The sequence below is a fragment of the Zonotrichia albicollis genome, chromosome 18, assembly GCF_047830755.1.
Source record: "Zonotrichia albicollis isolate bZonAlb1 chromosome 18, bZonAlb1.hap1, whole genome shotgun sequence".
NCBI lineage: Eukaryota > Metazoa > Chordata > Aves > Passeriformes > Passerellidae > Zonotrichia > Zonotrichia albicollis.
In genome coordinates this window covers 12,812,256-12,831,557 of record NC_133836.1, presented here as the reverse complement: position 1 = coordinate 12,831,557, position 19,302 = coordinate 12,812,256, and the positions used below count along the sequence as shown (strand labels likewise).

General features: G+C 53.3%; 1 protein-coding gene across 2 annotated transcripts; it reads left to right on the top strand.

Annotated features, from left to right (window-relative positions):
• The first annotated feature begins 804 nt into the window (after positions 1–804).
• Positions 805–18,190, top strand: LOC102066930 (acyl-CoA dehydrogenase family member 11). Of its 2 annotated transcripts, none has more exons than XM_074554549.1 (15): positions 805–1,194; positions 4,452–4,684; positions 5,293–5,392; positions 6,382–6,499; positions 6,891–7,024; positions 7,123–7,281; positions 7,973–8,067; positions 8,333–8,432; positions 9,348–9,488; positions 10,627–10,719; positions 11,078–11,185; positions 16,355–16,526; positions 17,201–17,267; positions 17,525–17,649; positions 17,732–18,032. In XM_074554549.1, the coding sequence occupies exons 1-14, from the start codon at positions 901–903 to the stop codon at positions 17,634–17,636; spliced, it is 1,926 nt and encodes a 641-aa protein (XP_074410650.1). In that variant the 5' UTR covers positions 805–900; the 3' UTR covers positions 17,637–17,649; positions 17,732–18,032. The 2 variants fall into 2 exon arrangements, with proteins under 2 accessions (XP_074410650.1, XP_074410649.1); XM_074554548.1 differs by lacking the exon at positions 17,732–18,032 and adding an exon at positions 18,063–18,190 and having other exon boundaries at positions 806–1,194.
• The last annotated feature ends 1,112 nt before the right edge of the window (positions 18,191–19,302 follow it).

Sequence of the window (19,302 nt, the reverse complement as noted above, 5' to 3'; positions counted from 1 at the left end):
CTATCTGTCCCTATCTCCGTCCCTATCCCTGGCCATGTCTCTGTTTTGTCCTTGCTTCTGTATCTGCTCCTGTCCCTATGCCTGCTGCTCTGTCCCAGGAATTCGGGCAGGACAAAGTCCTGCAAAAGCACAACCATGGCAGGGGCAGTGGTGTGGTATCTTACCTGCTTAAAATCACTTTAGAGTAAAATACTGGGTTTATTAGCAGCATATAACCCCAAAGGAGGTGCAGTTTGAAGTTGCTCAAATCCACATTCTTAGAATACTCTGATATTTTTCTAGGGAAAGGGAGACTTGGTATCATCCCAACTCAAAGGCATCAGGAACTTCACCAAGAGCAGAGTGTTTTGGAGCCAGTGTCAAATCTAGGCAAGGACGATGGGTTCTGTTTCACTTGTATCTTATGTACAGAATAATCTGCCTGTACCGATTCTTCCCGTCTCCAGGCAATTTGTTACCCTTCAGAAAACGAAACCTATTTTTTTTCCTTTTCATTTCTAGTCCAAGCAATTCAGGGGGATGCTCGTGAGAGCACACTCCTCCCTTCCCAGGTCCCCCAGCTCTGGAAATTCCAGTCTGTCGAGTTATGATGGTTTCCCCAGCTGACAGGACAGCAAACACACTTGTGTTTTTCCAGACCCTTTTCTGATCTCTTTCCCAAGACCTTTTCAGCTGCTAACCTCAGTTAGCAGTTGAAACAGTTGAAACAGCTGTTAACAACAGTTAACAGTTAACAACAGCTGCTGGAAAGCTCCTCCCTGAGGGAGGAGAGAAGACCTCATTGATTTTACAAGAATAATTTCACAACACACAAACAAACCAGGACTGTGCTGCTGCCGGGCGAGGAAGGGTGTCTGCAAACAAGAGCTGTGTGCGTGACCCCCAGGGCTGTGCTGGATCATGTTTGCCTGTCGTTTGCCCTGGTGGAGATCCAGTGTCACCTGCAAATCGTGGCAATCAGGTCACTTTGTGCCTTGGGGCAGCTGCCAAATGCTGACTGTTAAAGGAGTCAACACGACTGTGGGGCAGGAGCAACAGGCCGGCATGAAGGAAAAACAAATGTTAGAAGATTCGGAAATGCACCTCGCAAGGAGAGACACAGAGGCCCTCTTCCAAGAGCAGCCTAAGACTGGGAACCCGTACTTGGAAGACACTTTGCTTCAGAGTTACTTGAAAACACACCTTCCTCTCAAGGTCAGTTTGTGTTCCTGCGTGTACCCTGCTGAGCCCCTGCCTCAGACTCTGAATTGAACATTTGTCTGAGCCTTTTTGTGCCTTTGAGTGTTTAACTGGAGGGAATTTATCAGCATTCCTTAAAACCTGTTGTGTTTGAGGGCAGGGGTGACAAACACTGCCAGGACACACACAGCAATGGCTCAGTGGGCTCCTGCGACTGGGCTGGGTGTTGCAGTGCTCTTTTGGGACTGTCAGTGCGGGCATTTGCTGTCTGGTTATGTAGAGGAAGGAATTTCTGAGAGAGGAATCAGACTAAGATGCTTGCAAACTCTGATTTGTTCTTCCACCTCTCTTTCTGGGGAAAGAGGGATTTTAAAGAAAATTCGTAAGGACTGGGCTGTTGCCAGCCAAGTACTCAAGAAGGTGGAAAGGCCCCTCGGGGCTTGCTTGCTCCCAGCACAGGTTGGTGGCATTTCTGGGTTCATTTTTTCAGCCAGGAAAGGCTCTGTATGGATGTCAGGGGTGCAGATGGGGGTGTGAGGCCCCAGGCTCTGGATGTCGGTGCTGTGGGCTCCAGTCCTACAGGAAGCCCTGGGAAGAAGCTCACCTCTCTGGCTGGCCTCTGCCATCACCCCAAGGGCCACAAGTGCTTCCCGCTTTTCATGGAGCAGAGTGTGACCTCTCTCCATGCTTTATTCCAGCAGAAGCAATGCCATGACTCCTAAAGCCACCACATGATCAGAGGGGAGGGGACTTGGCTGTCAGTGAGGCTCCCACTTCCCCTGCTTGCTCTCCAGGTCTGTGAGGCCTGGCAGTCACAGTGTGGGAAGAGTGAGGTGGCAGTGCTGGGGGCTTGTCACAGCCATCCCAAAAGAGAGGAGTGAGGCCTCCCTAAGCACCACCATGGCCTTCTTGGCAAAAAAGACAAGAATGGACAATGCCTTTGGGTAACCATGAAGGTCCTGCTCTAATCTGCACCTTTGGAAGAAGCATGATTCAGGTCTCCCAGAGAATAAAAGGATCAGAACAACGAGGCTGCTCCCACTCCTTCCTCCAAAACCTCCCAGAGAACCGGGAGCAGATTTTCCTTTCGTTTCTTCACTCAGTCCCAGCGGGGCAGTGTTGCCTCACTGCAGGAAAGGAGAGCCCTGCAGCACGGAGCCTGCTCTCCATGGGAACACCTTCCTCTCCAGGACAGCAGCACCCCCTGAAGCTTTGGCTGTCCCACCGAACTCCTGTTGTGCTATTCCACGGCAAACACAGAAATTTTCTTGAAATGGCACAAAAATTTTCTTTCTCTGTTTGGAGGCGATTTAAGGAGAGGACTGAATTAAGCATCTGCTTTTTCTGGGTGTTGTTGTGAAGAGGGATCTGTCAGTCTTTGCTGCCCTGAAAACACATCCTTTAATATAAAGGATATCTATTGGCACTCCTAATGTGCATTAATTTTTACATTTCCCATATCTTCATGCCTGGGACATCAAAGGACAGATTAGGGTGAATGAGATGACCCAGCAGCCTCAGCCCTGACCCAAATGATTTTGTCCTCTCCACATCCCAGTGTCCTTTCTTTGGAGCACCAAGGCTGCTGTGTGTGACATTCAGCAGTCACAAGTGTAGGAGTTTTGGGTTCGTTCCTTCACCTTGGAAATAAACACATTTTTTTGGGTAATTTGGTGGTTTGGCAGGCTGTGTGTGGTGAGCTCCCAGTGAAGCAGTTGGGAGGTTTTAGGAAATATGGATGATGGCGAAGGGATTGTTGTATGAATTCCTTGCATGAACCCAGACCAAGAGATCTACTTGGCAGACTCATGTTCTTCTGCCTGCAAAAAACCACCAGGTCAACAGTTCAAAGAGTCTTGTGCTTCAGCAAAGCCCATGAACTTTGGATTCCTGGGTTATGCCTCAGAAACAACCTTCAAATTGTTGTCAGTGATAAAGATTAGAGGTTGCCCATGGTAAATATGGGTGTGGCATGAGCTGGAGCAGCTGACAGGCTCTCGTGCATGGTTTGGCTTGTTTTGTGATTTTTAACACTGTTTTGTTGCTCTGCTGAAGGAAAACTGGCTGGTCTGAGGATGGAGACTTCCAGAGTGGCACCTGGAGAATGTGTGTTTGAACCTCATCATGCACATGGAATGGCAGAGGGAGGAAGGAATCAATCACACAGGGTGTGGATTAATGGAAGGTCAATACAGGGACAGGCAGGGAAAGGAAAAAGCCATGTTTGTACTTCATCAACAGAAAATTAATAAGGGTTTATTATTGCACGATTTTCAGTACAGCAATTATGGCATTCATCTCCTTTATTATTTTATTGAGGAGGGAATGAGCATCTCTTGAGAGACAGAGAACAGTAAAAAATATTCCTCTCATGGAAGCAAATCAGGTGATTCTTTGACCCCAACACAGTCTTGGATGTGTTTAGGCCAATGAGGTGCAACAGGGCTGAAGGTTGGGTCCTCCTGCCTGATTTTAGTAATGTAATATTCAGGTTTTAAAATCTAGGTAACTTCACTTGGCTTTACTCCTGGGCATGAAAGGGAACTTGCAAAAGGCAATTCCTGTCACCCTGAAATAGGGATCTGAGGGGGCTGGAATCAATCACTCCTCTCTGAGTGCTGGTTTCCCTCCATTAACTACAGACACATTACTCCATGCAGGTCAGCCAAGCCCAGCAGAAACGAGGGCACATGAATCCCTCAGGAGGGAATGAACCCTTCAGGAAGGATCCCTGGGTGCGGGGTGGGAATTTGAATCTAGACATGTTGTGTGCCAGGCTGAAGCTGAAAAGGCTGCTCCATCCCTCCTTTTCTCATCTGACAGGCAGGTAGCTGCTGAGCGCAGTGGAAGTTTTCCTGCACAGATGAAGGCATTCTGGTTTTGGCAGCCTTTCCCCTGGCATTCTTCTCCAGCAGTAAATCTTGGAGTGGCTGAGGGACCTCTGGAGACCGTCTCGTCCAACCCCCCTGCTCGAGTGCATCTGTGTCATTCTCAGCCTTGACACTAAAGCGCTTCTGTCTTTTGTGGAATCCAGACACACTGCCAAAAGTAACTTGAAAAAGTGATTTTGAGGGAAAATAGAGAAAAAGTGACAGCAGAGCACAGCTGTGCCAGCAGAGGCTGAGGGAGCTGTCGTGCTGTGTTATGGAATGCATGGAAGGGCCAAGTGGCAGGAGACCACTGGCACTGCAGGGCAGCATGGTCAGTCCTCTGCCCTTCCCGCTGGGTCTGAGGCTGGGATGTGCTGAAGGGCTCTCCTTGCTGCCCCACAGGTCCTGGAGGAGATGCATCAGAACCTGGAGAGGTTTGGAAAGCGGCTGCTGAACGAGATCCAGCCTCTGGGCTGGGAATGTGAGCTGAACCCCCCCGTGTTCCGGCAGTTCGACGCCTGGGGGCGGCGCGTGGATCACATCCACACCTGCTTGGCGTGGAGGAGGATGAAGGAGATTTCAGCGGAAGAAGGGCTGATTGCTGAGGCCTATGAGAGAAGATACACCCACTGGAGGTAACTGGGGCAAATTGGGAATGACTCAGGGCCTTCCTGATTGTTCTTAGCAAGGTTTATTCAGCGTTTTGCAGGACTGAGCTGGTTGTGTAACCAGTAGCAGATGCTGCACGGACACCAGCACACCTCCTGCTGTCCCCAGCAGCTCTGTCTGTCCACTGCAATGTTCCACCTCACCAATGATAAGCCATAACTAATGGCCCACACTTGATCATAATATTCTTTGATGTCACCTTCCTGATTGTGGGGCCTGGCAGTTCCCTGCACCACTCCAGCTTTGTGAGTGTTAGTTGTAATGCAGCTGAAGATGTGGGATTTTACTCACAGGTGTTTTGTATTCCAGACCATGGAGACAGACCCACATTTCTTATTGTTAAAAACTGCACAAGCTGGCCTGGTGCTGGCTGTCCCACTGGGACTGAGAAACTCTGCTGCTCCTCTTCCCTCTTCCTGGCTGGAACAGATTTTGCCCTCTCAGAAATGAGTGGTCTGATCCTCACTGGTTCTGGCTGTAATTTTTCCTCTCTTCCCAGTCAAGGTATTTTATCCTCGTGCTGTTGCACTGCTGTGTAACCCATCTGTTTTCCCTCTGTCTCTCCCTCTCCCAGCCGCCTGTACCAGGCTGTCAAACTGTACTTGTTCTCAAGCTCCTCTGGAGGTTTCAGCTGTCCACTGGCCATGACTGATGGGGCAGCCAAAGTCATTGAGGTATGAGCTTGGCTGGTCCCTGAGGGCACAGCCCACGTCCTGGCACTGCAGGTTAGAGGCAGGAGCACTGATCCATCTGGTTCTGGGCACTGCCCTTCCTTGCTCTGTGACTCAGCTCTGTCTCCCACTGCCCTTCTCCATGAGGTACAAAGCCTCTGTGCCCATGCCAGCTTTTATATTCACTGAAAGCACTGTGTTCAATAAAACCTTTGCTGCACATGGCACCTGTGGCACTGCAGGTAGCTGGAAAGGTGTCCCAAGTGGAAGTGTCCAAGGCCGGGTTGGACAGGGCTTGGAGCAACCTGGGATAGAAGGAGGTGTCTCTGCCATGGCAGGGGGTGGGACTGGGTGAGCTTTAAGACCCCTTGCAACCCAAACCATTCTGTTTTTCTATCATCCTATGAATACATTTTTACTACAAGACAATTTGTTTTCCCATATTTGTGTGGAGTGGCAGTTAAGTGTAATAGGCCAGACCCATACCTCGTGTAAATTCACCAAACCACCAAGACTTTACCAATTGGAACGTTTGGCTTTGCATCTTAGTGACCCCCCCTTGGCATTGCCTCAGTGGCTATGTAGGATTGAGAGGAAAATATCCCTTAGGTAGCCAACCCTGGGCATTTAAATTCACAATAACTTAAAGCAGCACGAGGCAAGTTCCCTCTTCCCTGATGTCTCTGGGTGCTGGTGACATCCAGCATACATGAACCTGGCACATGGGCTGTTTGAGACCTCTCTCCCCAGAAATCCAAGGGGATAGGGATGCTCAGCACTTTGTGTTGTAACACAGCCTGCTCCTTGTCTGCACAGTGCTGCAGCAGCTGGTGGGAGCTGTGCTGGCTCCCAGGCTCTCAGCAGCACCTGCAGATCCTCTGCAGTGCAGGACACCCACCTGGCTGAGCCCTGAACACAGCAGTTAAGGCAACTGGGTAACGTCAACTATTGTGTTATGAGCATCTCAGTTTATTTTCTCTCCCCTCAAACAGTCACTGGGGATTCCTGGGTCTCTGAAAAATGCCTTTGACCGTCTGACATCCCGTGACCCTGAGATGTTCTGGACCTCTGGCCAGTGGATGACAGAGCGAAGGGGTGGCTCCGATGTCGGTACGTGCTGTGGGGTGGGAGCAGGGGTGGCAGTGAGGACAGAACACAAAGGATGTGGGGAACCTAAAAAGCCAGGGAGCTTTAGGACTTCAGCAGAAATCATGCAAATCCTCTGCACAGCTCTGCTTCTTAACCAACAAAAGACCCAATCTCTGTCCTCTTGTGCACACAGAGCCCTTTGTGTTCTTGGCTGAGGTAACTCCTGAAGAACTGGATTATACACACTGGATTTCTTATCGAGGGTCAATGAAAGAGATTAACAGCTAACCCATGCTCCATCTTCATAGCAAGAAGTGCCTTAAAGGGCAGTTTGTGCTGCTTATGCTGTAAAATCAGCATTGATTGACACAGAAGCTCCCACAAGACCAGGAAATTTTCTCCTCTTTTTCAGCAAATGGCACTGAGACCGTGGCCAGGAAGCAGCCGGATGGCACCTATCGTCTGTATGGGTTTAAGTGGTTCACATCAGCAGCTGATTCTGACATGGCACTGACCCTGGCCAGGATAGCAGATGCTGAAGGACAGGTAAACCAGTTCTGTTGGCTGGGGAGCCAGGGGAAGGAGCAGGGGCATTCTTTTTCTTCCTTGTTGCATTGTAATAGAATCCTCTCTGTGCCTTGCAGTGTACCCAGGGCTCCAGAGGCCTGTCCTTGTTCTTCCTGAGGGTTCGGGATGAGCAGGGGAAGCTGAACAACATCCAGGTGCAAAGGCTGAAGGACAAGCTGGGCACGAGGCAGATGGCAACAGCAGAGCTGTGGCTGCAAGGAGCCAGAGCAGAGCTGGTGTGTAAGAGTTCCCCTGCCCTGGGGACTGGGCTGCCCTGGCATGGCACTCACTCCTGGGGCTTTTAGCAGAGATCCCAATTGGAAAACTTCCTCTCTTCCACCTCTGTGGCTTGGCTGTCCACATCACAGAACAAATCACTGGTGGGGCTCTGTGTGAGGCAGAGCTGAGAAGAGTTCAGGAAAAGATGTGAGAGAAGACAACAAAAAAATATAAATATGTTATTTTAGGCTAGTCATTTCTCTAATTCTCGCCCTGAGCCAGCAGAGGGACAGTTTGTGTAGTGTGCAGGTGGGAGCAAGAAGCAGGAACCAGAACTGATCATGCTGACATGGTCTCCAAAAGCCACTTCTCTGGTCATAAAAACAGAATCCCAGGGTAGGATGGGTAGGAAGGGACCTTAAAGCTCATCTCATTCCAACCCTTGCCATGGGCAGGGACGTCTTCCACCAGACCAGGCTGCTCCAAGTCCCATCCAGCCTGGTCTGGGACACTTCCAAGGGAGCCACATCACACCACAGACTTGGCTAAAATGAGACAAATGTATTTGAAAGCAAGCAGGTCTCTGAGTGCCTGAGGGCAGGCAGGGGCAGAGTGGACAGCCATGTCTATGTGTCTGTTAACACCATTTCCATTCCCATATCCATCCCTATCCAAGGAAAGGCTCATGTCAGCCCTTGTTCCTTGCAGATCTCTGCAGAGGGCCGGGGAGTGGCCGCCATCGCCAACATGCTGAACATCACTCGGATCCACAACGTCATTGGGGCAGTGGCTGCCATGAGAAGGTGAAGGAAGGCAGCACAGATGCCCCCAGGGCTGAAGGAGCAGGACAAGGGCACTTTGCAGTGCGTGGCATCGAGCCAAGTGTCCCCTTTGTGGGCCAGGCCTGGAGCCAGCAGTGCTGCAGGAGGAGGGTGACCTGTGGGTGGGTGACCTGTACAGGTGTGGTACAGCTGAGCAGGGCTCTTGTGGTGGAGGGGGCTGGAAGGGAATGCTCAGAAGTGGAAAGCTGCTGGTGTAGCTGTTCCCTGTGCTGTTCCCACCCTCCAGGATGATCAGTCTGAGCAGGGACTACGCCTGCAAGCGCGTGGCCTTCGGGAAGCTGCTCAAGAACCATCCCCTGCACGTGCAGACAATGGCCCGGATGGAGGTGAGGCTTCTGGGAGCCAAGCTGGACCTGTTGGGAGGGAAAGAGGGCAGAGATCCTGTGCTGTGAGTGAGCACAGCCTGCCTGCACTCAGATTTAGGAGGCCATTCCTGCTACAGCAAAGTGGATGCAGCAAGGGAATGGTTTTACTCTAGTGGGATTTGATCTGATAACAGACCTAACTCCTCTGCTGGACTTCAGGTTGTCCTAACAATTACCTGGGAGTTTCCCTGGGAGAAAGGAGTGCCCTTACTATGATAAGCCATGACCTCTGAGGTTGGGTGTTGGCCTCAGAGTTCAGGCCTGACACCACAGTCACCTGACTCTTGTCCAAGACTGGTATGGGCTCATCCAGCTTCCCTGGGAGATCCTGTCCCAGGAGATGGGCAGTAAACAGTATTTAAAAATTCTCTTGCAAGGTGGGGGAAGGTGGTCAACATCTGTCAAACATGACTTCAGGCTCCAGCATCTCATTGCCTGTGGCAGAGCTCCCTCTCTGAATGGAAGGGCAGGTCCTACCTTGTCCCACAACACACAGCTCTGTACCCTGATGCTTCCCAAATCAAAACTTGCCAAGGAAGTAACCTGCTCAGGCAGAAATCTGTCACAGACTTTGCAGCTCCAGGTGCTCAGAGGCTGACCATCATCTCACATCCCTTACCTTTTGAAAACATGCAGATTTGGGGCCTGGATGCCTTTTAGGAGCTTTGTTAAGGCTCAAGTAGGCCTGATGTAGTGCACTCCCCCTTTACTGCATCACAGTGTCCAAGAGTGGCAGAGAACCTTTGATATTCCATCCTTTGTGCCTTGGCTGCTCAGAGTCCCTGAAGCTGTGGGTCTGAGCAGGCAGGGGTGGCATTTTCCCCTGGAGTCAGCAGAGTCCCAGACCCCTGCCAGGGATCTGTCCTGTGCTCACAGGTGCAGGTGAGAGGGGCATTCCTGCTGCTCATGGACATCGTTCGCCTGCTGGGCCTGACTGAAACCAACCTGGCCAGTGAGCAGGAGCAGCTGCTGCTGAGGCTGCTCATCCCAGTGGCCAAGCTGTACACAGGGAAGCAGGTATGGAGCACATTGATTAGCCCAGTGTGGAATGCTGGCAAGCACAGAGCTGGGAGGAGGAGTGAGTGACAGAGCAGGGAGAGCAGGGGATACCTGCAGGACCTGCAGCAGTTCCTCCTCTGGAGCCTCCTGCTCCTGCGGGTCCCCTCTCTGTGTCACTCAGGATTCATTCCCTGTTGGAATAATTACCAGTACAGCTGGACAGGAGGTGCCTGAGCTTGTCTGGTCCTTGGTGCTGAACCAGCTGTGGTGTTTCACCCCACAGACACTTTGGGCCGGCTGGGTGTGTGGTGTTTCACCCCACAGACACTTTGGGCTGGCTGGGTGTGTGGTGTTTCACCCCACAGACACTTTTGGCTGTGGGTGTGTGGTGTTTCACCCACAGACACTTTGGGCTGTGGGTGTGTGGTGTTTCACCCCACAGACACTTTGGGCTGTGGGTGTGTGGTGTTTCACCCACAGACACTTTGGGCTGCCTGGGTGCTGCACTGGGCCCGTGGACACAAGGCCAGGCCTGCAGGAGCTCTGGTGGTGCTGGGATGGAGCTTCCCCCCATAACAGGGGCTGCTCCTCAGGTTTCCCTCTGTGGAGAAGCTTTAAGGGGATGGTGAAGGAAAGGAGTCGGTTCTGATGGAGGGTTTGGATGCAGAGCTTTATTCTGGCCCACAGGCCTCTGAATGCAGCACCAGCTCCAGCAGAACTCCCTGAGCCCGTGGTTGCTGCTCCTTTAACCCCGGGGAGAGGGGCAGGGAAGGGGCAGGGAGCCACCAAGCAGGGACAGGAGGGGAGGGACAAAGGGACAAAGGACACCTGGATGGCCCAATGCCCCCCGGGGTAGAGGGCATCCTGTGAATATGCCAATCCCTTCTGGAATGCCAGGACTGACAGACAGTGCTGGGAGGGGAAAGGAGAGGTGACTGACACACCTGGGAGGGAATTATCAGGGGAGGGACCCGAGGTAAACCCTGAAATGACAATGCAACAGCTCCCATCTGCTCCTCCTGCAGGTAATGACCAACCTGCCTCAGGAGATGAGCAGGACCCAGTCAGCCCATCCAGCAGGAGCTGCTGTGTGCTGTGGGAGGTTGGATTTTCCCCTCAGGCTCTGTGGATCATGCCAGCTCTCTGCATTTTGCAGGCTTCTGCCGTGGCTATTGAGGCAATGGAGAGTTTTGGGGGCCAGGGTTACATGGAGGACACAGGCTTGCCAGTCATACTCCGGGATGCTCTGGTAAGAGGGTGGCAGGACAAGGTCCTGTGTGCCACCAAGTCCCCTGCACTGCACTCTGGTTCCCTGCTAAAGACACACCCAAGGGAGAACAGAGCCCTCCCAGGCTCACTCCAGGTGTGCCAGCTCTTCCCTCACTGCCTGCCTGCTGAGCCCAGGGAAGGACAGGAGGTGTTCCTGGTGCTGAGGCTGCTCCTGGCACAGCAATGGAGCTGGGCTTGCTGCTCCCTTCCACTTGTTGTGAGACCAGACATCTCTGGAGATATCCTTGATATGCCTGTGTGTGCCCTGTGTCTGTTCCCTCCCACTCCCCTTCTCTGCTGCAGTCACTGCAAAGGCTCCCTGCTGCTCTCCCACACAGGTGCTGTCCATATGGGAGGGAACCACCAATGTCCTGTCCCTGGATGTGCTGCGGTCCCTGGCCAAGAGCCAAGGGCAGGTGATGGCTGTGTTCCTGTCCACAGTGAAGGTGAGCCCCAGCCCTGCTCAGCCTCACCTTCTCTGGGCTTTGTGCTCCTGCCTGAGGCTGGCAGGGAACAGGCCCAAACTGAAGCTTTAGACAAGTATTCCAACAATTGGGATTGTGTCTCACAATTGTGCTCCTTAAATAGCTCTTCCAAAAGCAGGATGCAGGCAGTGCTAATCTTGGGATGCTTGTGTGCTTTCAGCTCAGCAGTGGGGAGCTTGGCACTGTCAGAGTTCCTCAACACAGGTACCAAAATAAGTGTATTTTTAATGTGACTCACCTTCCTGAATCCAAAATAATTTTGTGGTGTTGTGTCTTAACTGGAAAATCACCACAGGACTGCTGAATATTGAACCTCACTAGGGCTATCTACTGCATTATGACTTTCTATTTTTATTCCCTGAAAAGATGGAAAGAGCCAAAGGAATTCCATTTCTGCTTCTTTGGATTTGCTGTTCTCTGGCTCCACTTTTAAAGAGTGACAGGAGTTCAAAGCAGCTCAGTTTGATGAAGGCGAAGGAGCATCTGGCTTGGTGCATCCCAAAAAGGGAGACAGGAGGCAGGATCAGAGGGTGCTGTCTCGGAGGTGACATTATTAATCCAGACACAGCAACCCAAATCTTGTCAGCCCAGGCACAGCAGGGGAATCCTGGGCATCTGGATTTGGTGTTGTGCAGCCTTCACCTTCGCCATGAGAAGGGCAGAGTCTGGGACAGTGCTGTCCTCCAGCACTGGGCACGGGACAGAGCAGTCCAGAGCAGCTCTCACAGTGGCTGCAGCTGGCAGCTTGTGTCCCATGCCACCCCCAGCTGAGCTGAGCTCTGGGCACAGCACTCTGTGCCCTCCAGGGGTGAGGGCCCCCTGCCACCCTCTCACACAACTTCTGGGGAGGCAGAAATACCTCCAATGATTTGAGCGCCACACAAGAAGCCAGACCTGCTCAGGAGCAGCACTGAGCACATCTGCTGGGGGCAAATCCAGCTGTTGGCAAACAGCTGCTTGGGCTGACACTGCAGGTAATGGATGGGGAAGTAAAGGAGCTGTGGGTGGGCTCTAAAATAATTTGGAAAGAAGCAGCCTCCACAGTCTTAGACTGATTTAAACAAACAGCCCACAAAGGTGCTGTGCTGCACCCTGGAGCAGCTCCCTGGTGCAGCTGGGAGGGCCCCTCCAGCTGCTCAACATCTGGATAATCAGGGAGCACTGGGGAGCATTGGTGAGCACAGCCGTGGTGCAGAGCAGGGACCCGCAGAGCACAAACAGGAGCGCTGAGATTCATTAATTAACGAGCTCCTCAGTGCTGCCATCAATCACGCTGTGGGCGAGGCTGCAGGGGAGGGGGAGTGCTGCCTTCAAGGTCTCCACATTCCAGGAATGCCCCTGCCATCCCTGTCCCTGTCACTCCGAGGCTGCTGCATGTCCTGAGCTCAGCAGTGAGGGTGCTCCAGCTCTGGAGAGAATCAGACCTGGCCAGTTCAAGCTGTTCCTTTATGCCTCGGGCAGCCAGGTGCTGGAGAGGCAGCCTGGGAGGGGTTTCTGTCTGCAGGGTTCTGCAGGAACGTGCTTGAGTTTCTACACCAGAATCAGGTTTTCACTCACAGGTGATAAACAACATCTTTCTGAGCTCCAGGTGTCCAAATTCTTTCAGTCTGGGAGTCTGGTTCATTTTGAAACATCCCTCCCAATCCTGTCTACTGAGGAAATAATTTAACCCATCGTAAAGGGGTTTTTACTGCCCCAATCCATTTCCTTTTTATTGATGCACACAAACCGAGTACAATTCATTTTATGTTTGTCCATCAGGGTTCTCAGTGTGCAGGACTTGTGCCCATTGTCAGAGGCTCTGCAGAAAGCAACATTAGTTCCTGTACAGCTCTTGGTTTTCTGAAAGTCATTTCAAGGGTAGCTCCAGGTTTTGCTTCTATCCTCTATCAGTTGTCTCTGCTGATGGTGAGATGCCCAGTGCTGCTGGGGCTGTGATCAGGAGCAGGAACCAAGGGTTGTAATTATCATCAGGAAAAGGGAAATACAGAGAACTTCCCCATCCTTGCACAGTGTGACTATGAGAAGGTGAATTTTTAGTGTTTTTAATACACAAGTGAGTTTGTGACAAACCATATTGTCTAGAGGTTATGAGTCTGGAAATCCTGGGGAGAAGAGTGAGTGTGAGAGACAGGGATGGAATCATGGCATGGTTTGGGGTGGAAGGGACCTAAAAACACCTCTCATCCCACCCCTGCCACTTCCCACTGTCCCAGGCTGCTCCAGCCCCAATACCCAGCCTGGCCTTGGGCACTGCCAGGGATCCGGGGTGGGCACCCTGTGCCAGGGCCTGCCCACCCTGCCAGGGAACAATTCCCAATTCCCAATATCCCATCCATCCCTGCCCTCTGGCACTGGGAGCCATTCCCTGTGTCCTGTCCCTCCATCCCTTGTCCCCAGTCCCTCTCCAGCTCTCCTGGAGCCCCTTCAGGCCCTGCCAGGGGCTCTGAGCTCTCCCTGGAGCCTTCTCCTCTCCAGGTGAGCACCCCCAGCTCTCCCAGCCTGGCTCCAGCCCTCAGAGCATCTCTGGGGCCTCCTCTGGGCTCTCCCCAGCAGCTCCAGGTCCCTCCTGTGCTGTGCCCAGGGCTGGGGCAGCTCTGCAGGTGGGGTCTCACCTGGGCAGGGCAGAGGGGCAGAATCCCCCCTCTCCTGCTGCCCATGGTTTGGGATCAGTCCAGGACACATCCTGGCTTCCAGCTCTGCTGTGGTGAGAATTCCAGGTGGATACAGCACAGGGCCAGTCAGTTCGTGTTCTACTAAAATTTTATTAGCTGGAATTTTGAGTCAGAGCCCTGGGTGTACTTTCAAATTCAATTACAACCTGAGAAGTGCCTCTAAAATAGCTCAGGGCAGTTTGTTGATTGTTGCATTTGAGTCACTGCAGGTGAAATTTGGGCACATCCCAGGACAGGGTCTCAGCACCAGCCCTGCACGTGTTGTGCAAGGCTCAGAATCAACTCTTGCCTCAAGAATTTCTGTGTAGGGCTGTAATTCAGGCTGCAACTCAGGCTGTAAATCAGCCCTGCAATCTCAGACATATGACAGTGTTTTCAGGTCCTTTTCAGACCACAATCCCAATTTTCAGGCAGCAGGAAACAAATGGAGGTTATTGATGTGGGGCCATGTGTTCGCTCCAAGCACTGACACAAAACTGTGCTTTTAGCCCTGGTTGGGATGTTCCTCCTGTCACTGTATTTTCAGATAGTCATGATTAATCTTGTAAGTAAAAACCACTCTGGCCACATGGCTTGGGAGCCAGTGAGAGCAAACAAACAAGCAGCATCTTAAAATGCCTCCATGAGAAGAGAGGGAATCAGAACCATTGAGCTCTGCAGCTCCTTTGCTGATCCTTTGAGGCAGTGAGGGGTGGCGGGGCAGTGCTGCTGTGGGTGCCTCCTCCCTGAGCTGGAGCACAGCAACCAGCAGAGAACAGGAGCTGCTCCTGCCTCGAGCATTGCCCTGGAGCAGCTCCCAGCCTCTCCATCCCAAGTGCAGAGAGAGCAGGGAAAAACCTTCCAGAAAATCCAGGGCTTTTGGTTAGGAAAGGAATAAGTGCAATTGGGAAAAAAAAATTCTTATTGGCAAGCAAAGAAAATACAAGTTCTTTTTTATCTCTTGAGGAAAATGATGCTTTTCCATTCCTGATCCTCATTTCCAGGTGTTCATCCTCCAGCTGTGGCAGTGTGTCTGTCCCAGCCACAACAGCAGGTGTTTGTGTTGTCCCCATGCTTGGCTGGAGCTGTGCTGGCTCCCACCCAGCCTGTGGGAGTTGATGCCTCTGGGATCTGTGATCCTCATTAGCAACAACCTCTGGGCTATTCAGAGCACCTCATTGGTATTCCATGGCCTTGGAGGTGTGTGGGATTTATGTTGGCACTGGAATTGTTGTGTTTGACCAGTACATGCTGGGGGTGTTTCTGCCCCTGGAGCAGCAGCACTGGGAAGTGTGGAAGTGTTGGGATGTGAGCCCTCAGAACACACAGAGCAAACGTGGGCTCAGCCCAGCCCAGATGGAATCGCTGGCCCAGTAAGAGGAGCTGCAGCACTGAAAGGCTCAGAAACATAAAAAATTCCTCCTGTGTAGCTGCTGCTCACAGGCTTCAGTCTCGTCTGCAGGTTATTGATGGAGCTAATTAATGAACAGCACTTCCCAGCACGCTGAGCTGCTCACATGCAGCCTTTGGGGAAGCTCTCCAGGCTGATCCCTCAGTCCTGCTGCAGAGAGGGGTTGGAGTGAGGGAAGGTGGGACCACAGCCCCCAGCACAGGCAGTGTCCCATCCCTGCTAACGGGGAACAGCACGGGATGAGCAGTGTGGGAATGCCCAAAGAACAATTCCAGACTCTCAGCAGGGTATCCTGGTGCTTTCACAAGGGATTTGGGATGTGGCAGAACAGAAGCTCAGCTCAGCCAAGGGAGGGTTCAGGCAGTGCTGCTGGCACAGTAAATTCCCAATCTTCATCAGAATCACAGAGTCCTTTAGGCTGGAAAAACCCTCTGAGATCAAATCCAGCCATTCCCCAGCACTGCCAAGGCCACCACTGCCCCATGTCCCCAAGTGCCACATCCACACGAGTTTTACATCCCTCCAGGGATGGAGATCCACCACTGCCCTGGGCAGCTGTGCCAGTGCCTGGCCACCCTTTCAGTGAGGAAATTTTCTCAAATATCCAACTGGAACCTCTCCCAGTGGAGCTTGAAGCCATTTCCTCTTGTCCTGGGGCCTTTCCCACTGACACAATTTGGAGAGGAAAGCTCCTTTAAATGTGAATTTTCCTGCCTGGACACAGCTGGAACATATCTGTGCAAGTTATTATATAATCCTGAAAGAATTAGCCCTGATACAGGTATAGAGTTAGAGAGAACTGGGGATGAGAGCTGGTCCCAGGTGCAGCTGGGAAGCCAGAATGGAAACAGCAACGTGCTGGCTCTGCTCTCAGGGAATTCTCCCTCCCCAGGGCAAGGCTGGGAGCTTCCTTTGGGCACATCCCCTTCCCTGGCTGCTCCCCCTGTGCCAGGGCAGCCACCTGGAGCTGTTGTCAGCAGCTGGGTGTGCCCAGGGTCCCAGCAGCCCCTTCCCTGGCACAAGGCAGATACACTGGAATTTTTCCTGTGCTTGTTCTCTCTGCAGAAAAAGCTGGAGCTGGCTTCAGGCATTAAGGAGCTGTCCCCAGCGGCACAGAGGGCACAGGAAGCCATCGGGAGCCTCCAGCAGTTCATGACAAACATGGGCATAGGGCGGGCACTGAGCATGGAGCTGGCAGCCAGGGACTTCTCCTACAGCCTGGCACGGATCTACACAGGCAGGGCAACACGGGAACCACAGAGCCGTGGCATGGGCTGGGTGGGAAGGGACCTCAAACCCATCCAGTGCCACCCCTGCCATGGCAGGGACACCTCCCACTGTCCCAGGCTGCTCCAGCCCCAATGTCCAGCCTGGCCTTGGGCACTGCCAGGGATCCAGGGTGGGCACCCTGTGCCAGGGCCTGCCCACCCTGCCAGGGAACAATTCCCCATTCCCAATATCCCATCCATCCCTGCCCTCTGGCACTGGGAGCCATTCCCTGTGCCCTGTCCCTCCATCCCTTGTCCCCAGTCCCTCTCCAGCTCTCCTGGAGCCCCTTCAGGCCCTGCCAGGGGCTCTGAGCTCTCCCTGGAGCCTTCTCCTCTCCAGGTGAGCACCCCCAGCTCTCCCAGCCTGGCTCCAGCCCTTGCAGCATCTCTGGGGCCTCCTCTGGGCTCTCTCCAGCAGCTCCAGGTCCCTCCTGTGCTGATGGATTTCAGACCAGGAAAGGGCTGGGGATCAGCCACAGGCACCTGATGCACACCTGGGTCAAGGGTGGAGCTCTGAAGCTCAGTCCCCCCCTTTCACACTGAAGCAGCTCAGCCTTCAGGCACTGCTGAGCAGAAACCACCAGCCTGTTTTCCTGAGCCCTGGGCTGGGGATGCCGACACCTCCTCCTCCTCCTCCCCGCAGGAGCTCTCCTCATGGAACACGCGGCTCGGCCCGGCGCTTCCCCCACAGACACCTGCGCTGCCCTGAGGTAGGCACAGCCCCGAACAGCCCGAGTGTTCTGGAGGATTCCATGGGCACTGCCAGGCTTTGCTCCGCCCCCGGAGCGATCCAAGCCCGGCCGGACCCACAGCTGGGAACGAGCAGCGGCTGCTCTCAGCCCCGGGGCCTTCCCCGCTCGGTGTCTCCATTCCCTGACGGGCAGGATCCCCCCTGGGCACGGCTCGGGTTGGCACCGGCCCCGGGCGGGGGGCAGGGCCGGCACAGCCCAGCGCTCTCTCCATGCAGGTGGTGCCACCAGGAGCTGTGCCCGGTGGCCGCGGAGTCAGCGAGGGGCAGCTACGGGGACAAGGCCGTGGTGCAGGACAGCACCCTGGTGTTCGGGAGCAGCCGGCTCTGAGCACCGACACCAGGTGGGCTGCAACCCAAACAATCCAAACAATTCAAACAACCCAAACAGTCCAAACAATCCCCCAAATCCTCGGGTGCCTGCAGGTTCCAGGTGTGGTGGGATGTCCCATTCCACAAGGGGCCACAGAAATCATTTAGGAGTGACCCCCACCTGCCCCGGGCTGAAATTCACGGCTTTGAGGTTTCCTAGAGCAGACACAGCCCTGAGGGTCACTGCAAGGTGCTGGAATGTTCTCACAGTGCTCTAGGCAAAGCCACAGTGATAAATGCCAGACAAGAGCTGGAAGCAGCAGCTCTTAAGTGCCAAGATTCTTATTTTTTTAAGAAAACCAACCAAAACCAAACGGAAAGTTATCTGAAGCTGATTAAATCCAGAAATCCACAATTTTTCTCTGTTCACCTTCCTGCTTTGCAGTGCTCACCACAGACTTCCACCCCGGGGTGGGGTTTGCTCCAGGGGCAGCCTTTCCACCCACTGTGGCTGGGAATATTGACCTCCTCAGGAACTGCAGCTTTCTGAAGATAAAAGGGATTTTTATTCTCTCTGGCCTCCAGAAAGTTGATTAATTCCCTATGCACGTGTCCTAATGATGCTGCAATCCATCCTGACATAAATTCTACATAAGTTTTGGACTGAAATCCAGTAATTCTCCACCTAAGCACTGGCTGTGGGCTTCTCCTTCCCCTCAGCCCATCAGTCGACCTGCTTGGTACTGCCCTGCTGGCTACAAGTTTTTAATTAAGAAGTTGCTAATAGAAGAAGAAAGGCACTAATAGACTGAAGACAGCTGGAATTTATGGCTGGGAAATGCTGCAGCAGCCAGACACTGAGTGGGAAGAGGGGGAAGGAGCTGTGTGTGAGATTGGAGTCATCCAGAGTTTCAGAGATGGCAGCGCCAGGAGGACACAAAGGGAGGCCCTGGGGAGGAGCAGAGTGGAGCAATCCCAACAGCAGGGGAGGCTCCATGGGCTCCCTGTGTCCTGGCACTGGGATCGCAGCCTGAGCCAGGCACAGCTTCCCTGAAACCCCCCAAATGCCATGAACCAGCAGCAAAGGGCTTCTGTTGTCTGTGCATTGCAGGGAATAAAGAACATTTGGGTTTGGAGAATCTCCTACATCATGGAATCATGGAATTATGGAATGGTTTGGGTGGGAAGGGACCTTAGAGCCCACCCAGTGCCATCCCTGCCATGGCAGGGACACCTCCCACTGTCCCAGGCTGCTCCAGCCCCAATGTCCAGGCTGGCCTTGGGCACTGCCAGGGATCCAGGATGGGCACCCTGTGCCAGGACCTGCCCACCCTGCCAGGGAACAATTCCCAATTCCCAATATCCCATCCATCCCTGCCCTCTGGCACTGGGAGCCATTCCCTGTGTGCTGGCACCAGGACTCTGTCCCTGCACTTTGGTGCCAGAGATGCCACAGGGTCGGTGCCAGGAGCTGCTGTGCCCCGGGAGCTCAGGGAGGGAGCAGGGCAGGCTCTGAGTGAGCACAGCAGCACATCCAGCCCCAGATGTGCCCCTGACTCCAACAAACAGCAGGATGTGGCCCAGGAGGGAAAGGCCATGGGCTGGGAGTGTTTGCAGGGCTGATCAGCACCTGGGATCCCCTGCTCTCCCTCAGGGCTCATCTCCAACTGCTGCCAGTCCAGGTT

What these genes read in the sequence shown, in the direction of transcription:
- LOC102066930 (XM_074554548.1), top strand. Translation starts at nt 901, where the DNA reads ATGTTTGCCTGTCGTTTGCCCTGGTGGAGATCCAGTGTCACCTGCAAA. An exon ending in AGCTGTACACAGGGAAGCAG is followed by an intron (nt 9,489 to 10,626) that starts GTATGGAGCACA and finishes TGCATTTTGCAG; the next exon opens with GCTTCTGCCGTGGCTATTGA. An exon ending in TGTTCCTGTCCACAGTGAAG is followed by an intron (nt 11,186 to 16,354) that starts GTGAGCCCCAGC and finishes TTCTCTCTGCAG; the next exon opens with AAAAAGCTGGAGCTGGCTTC.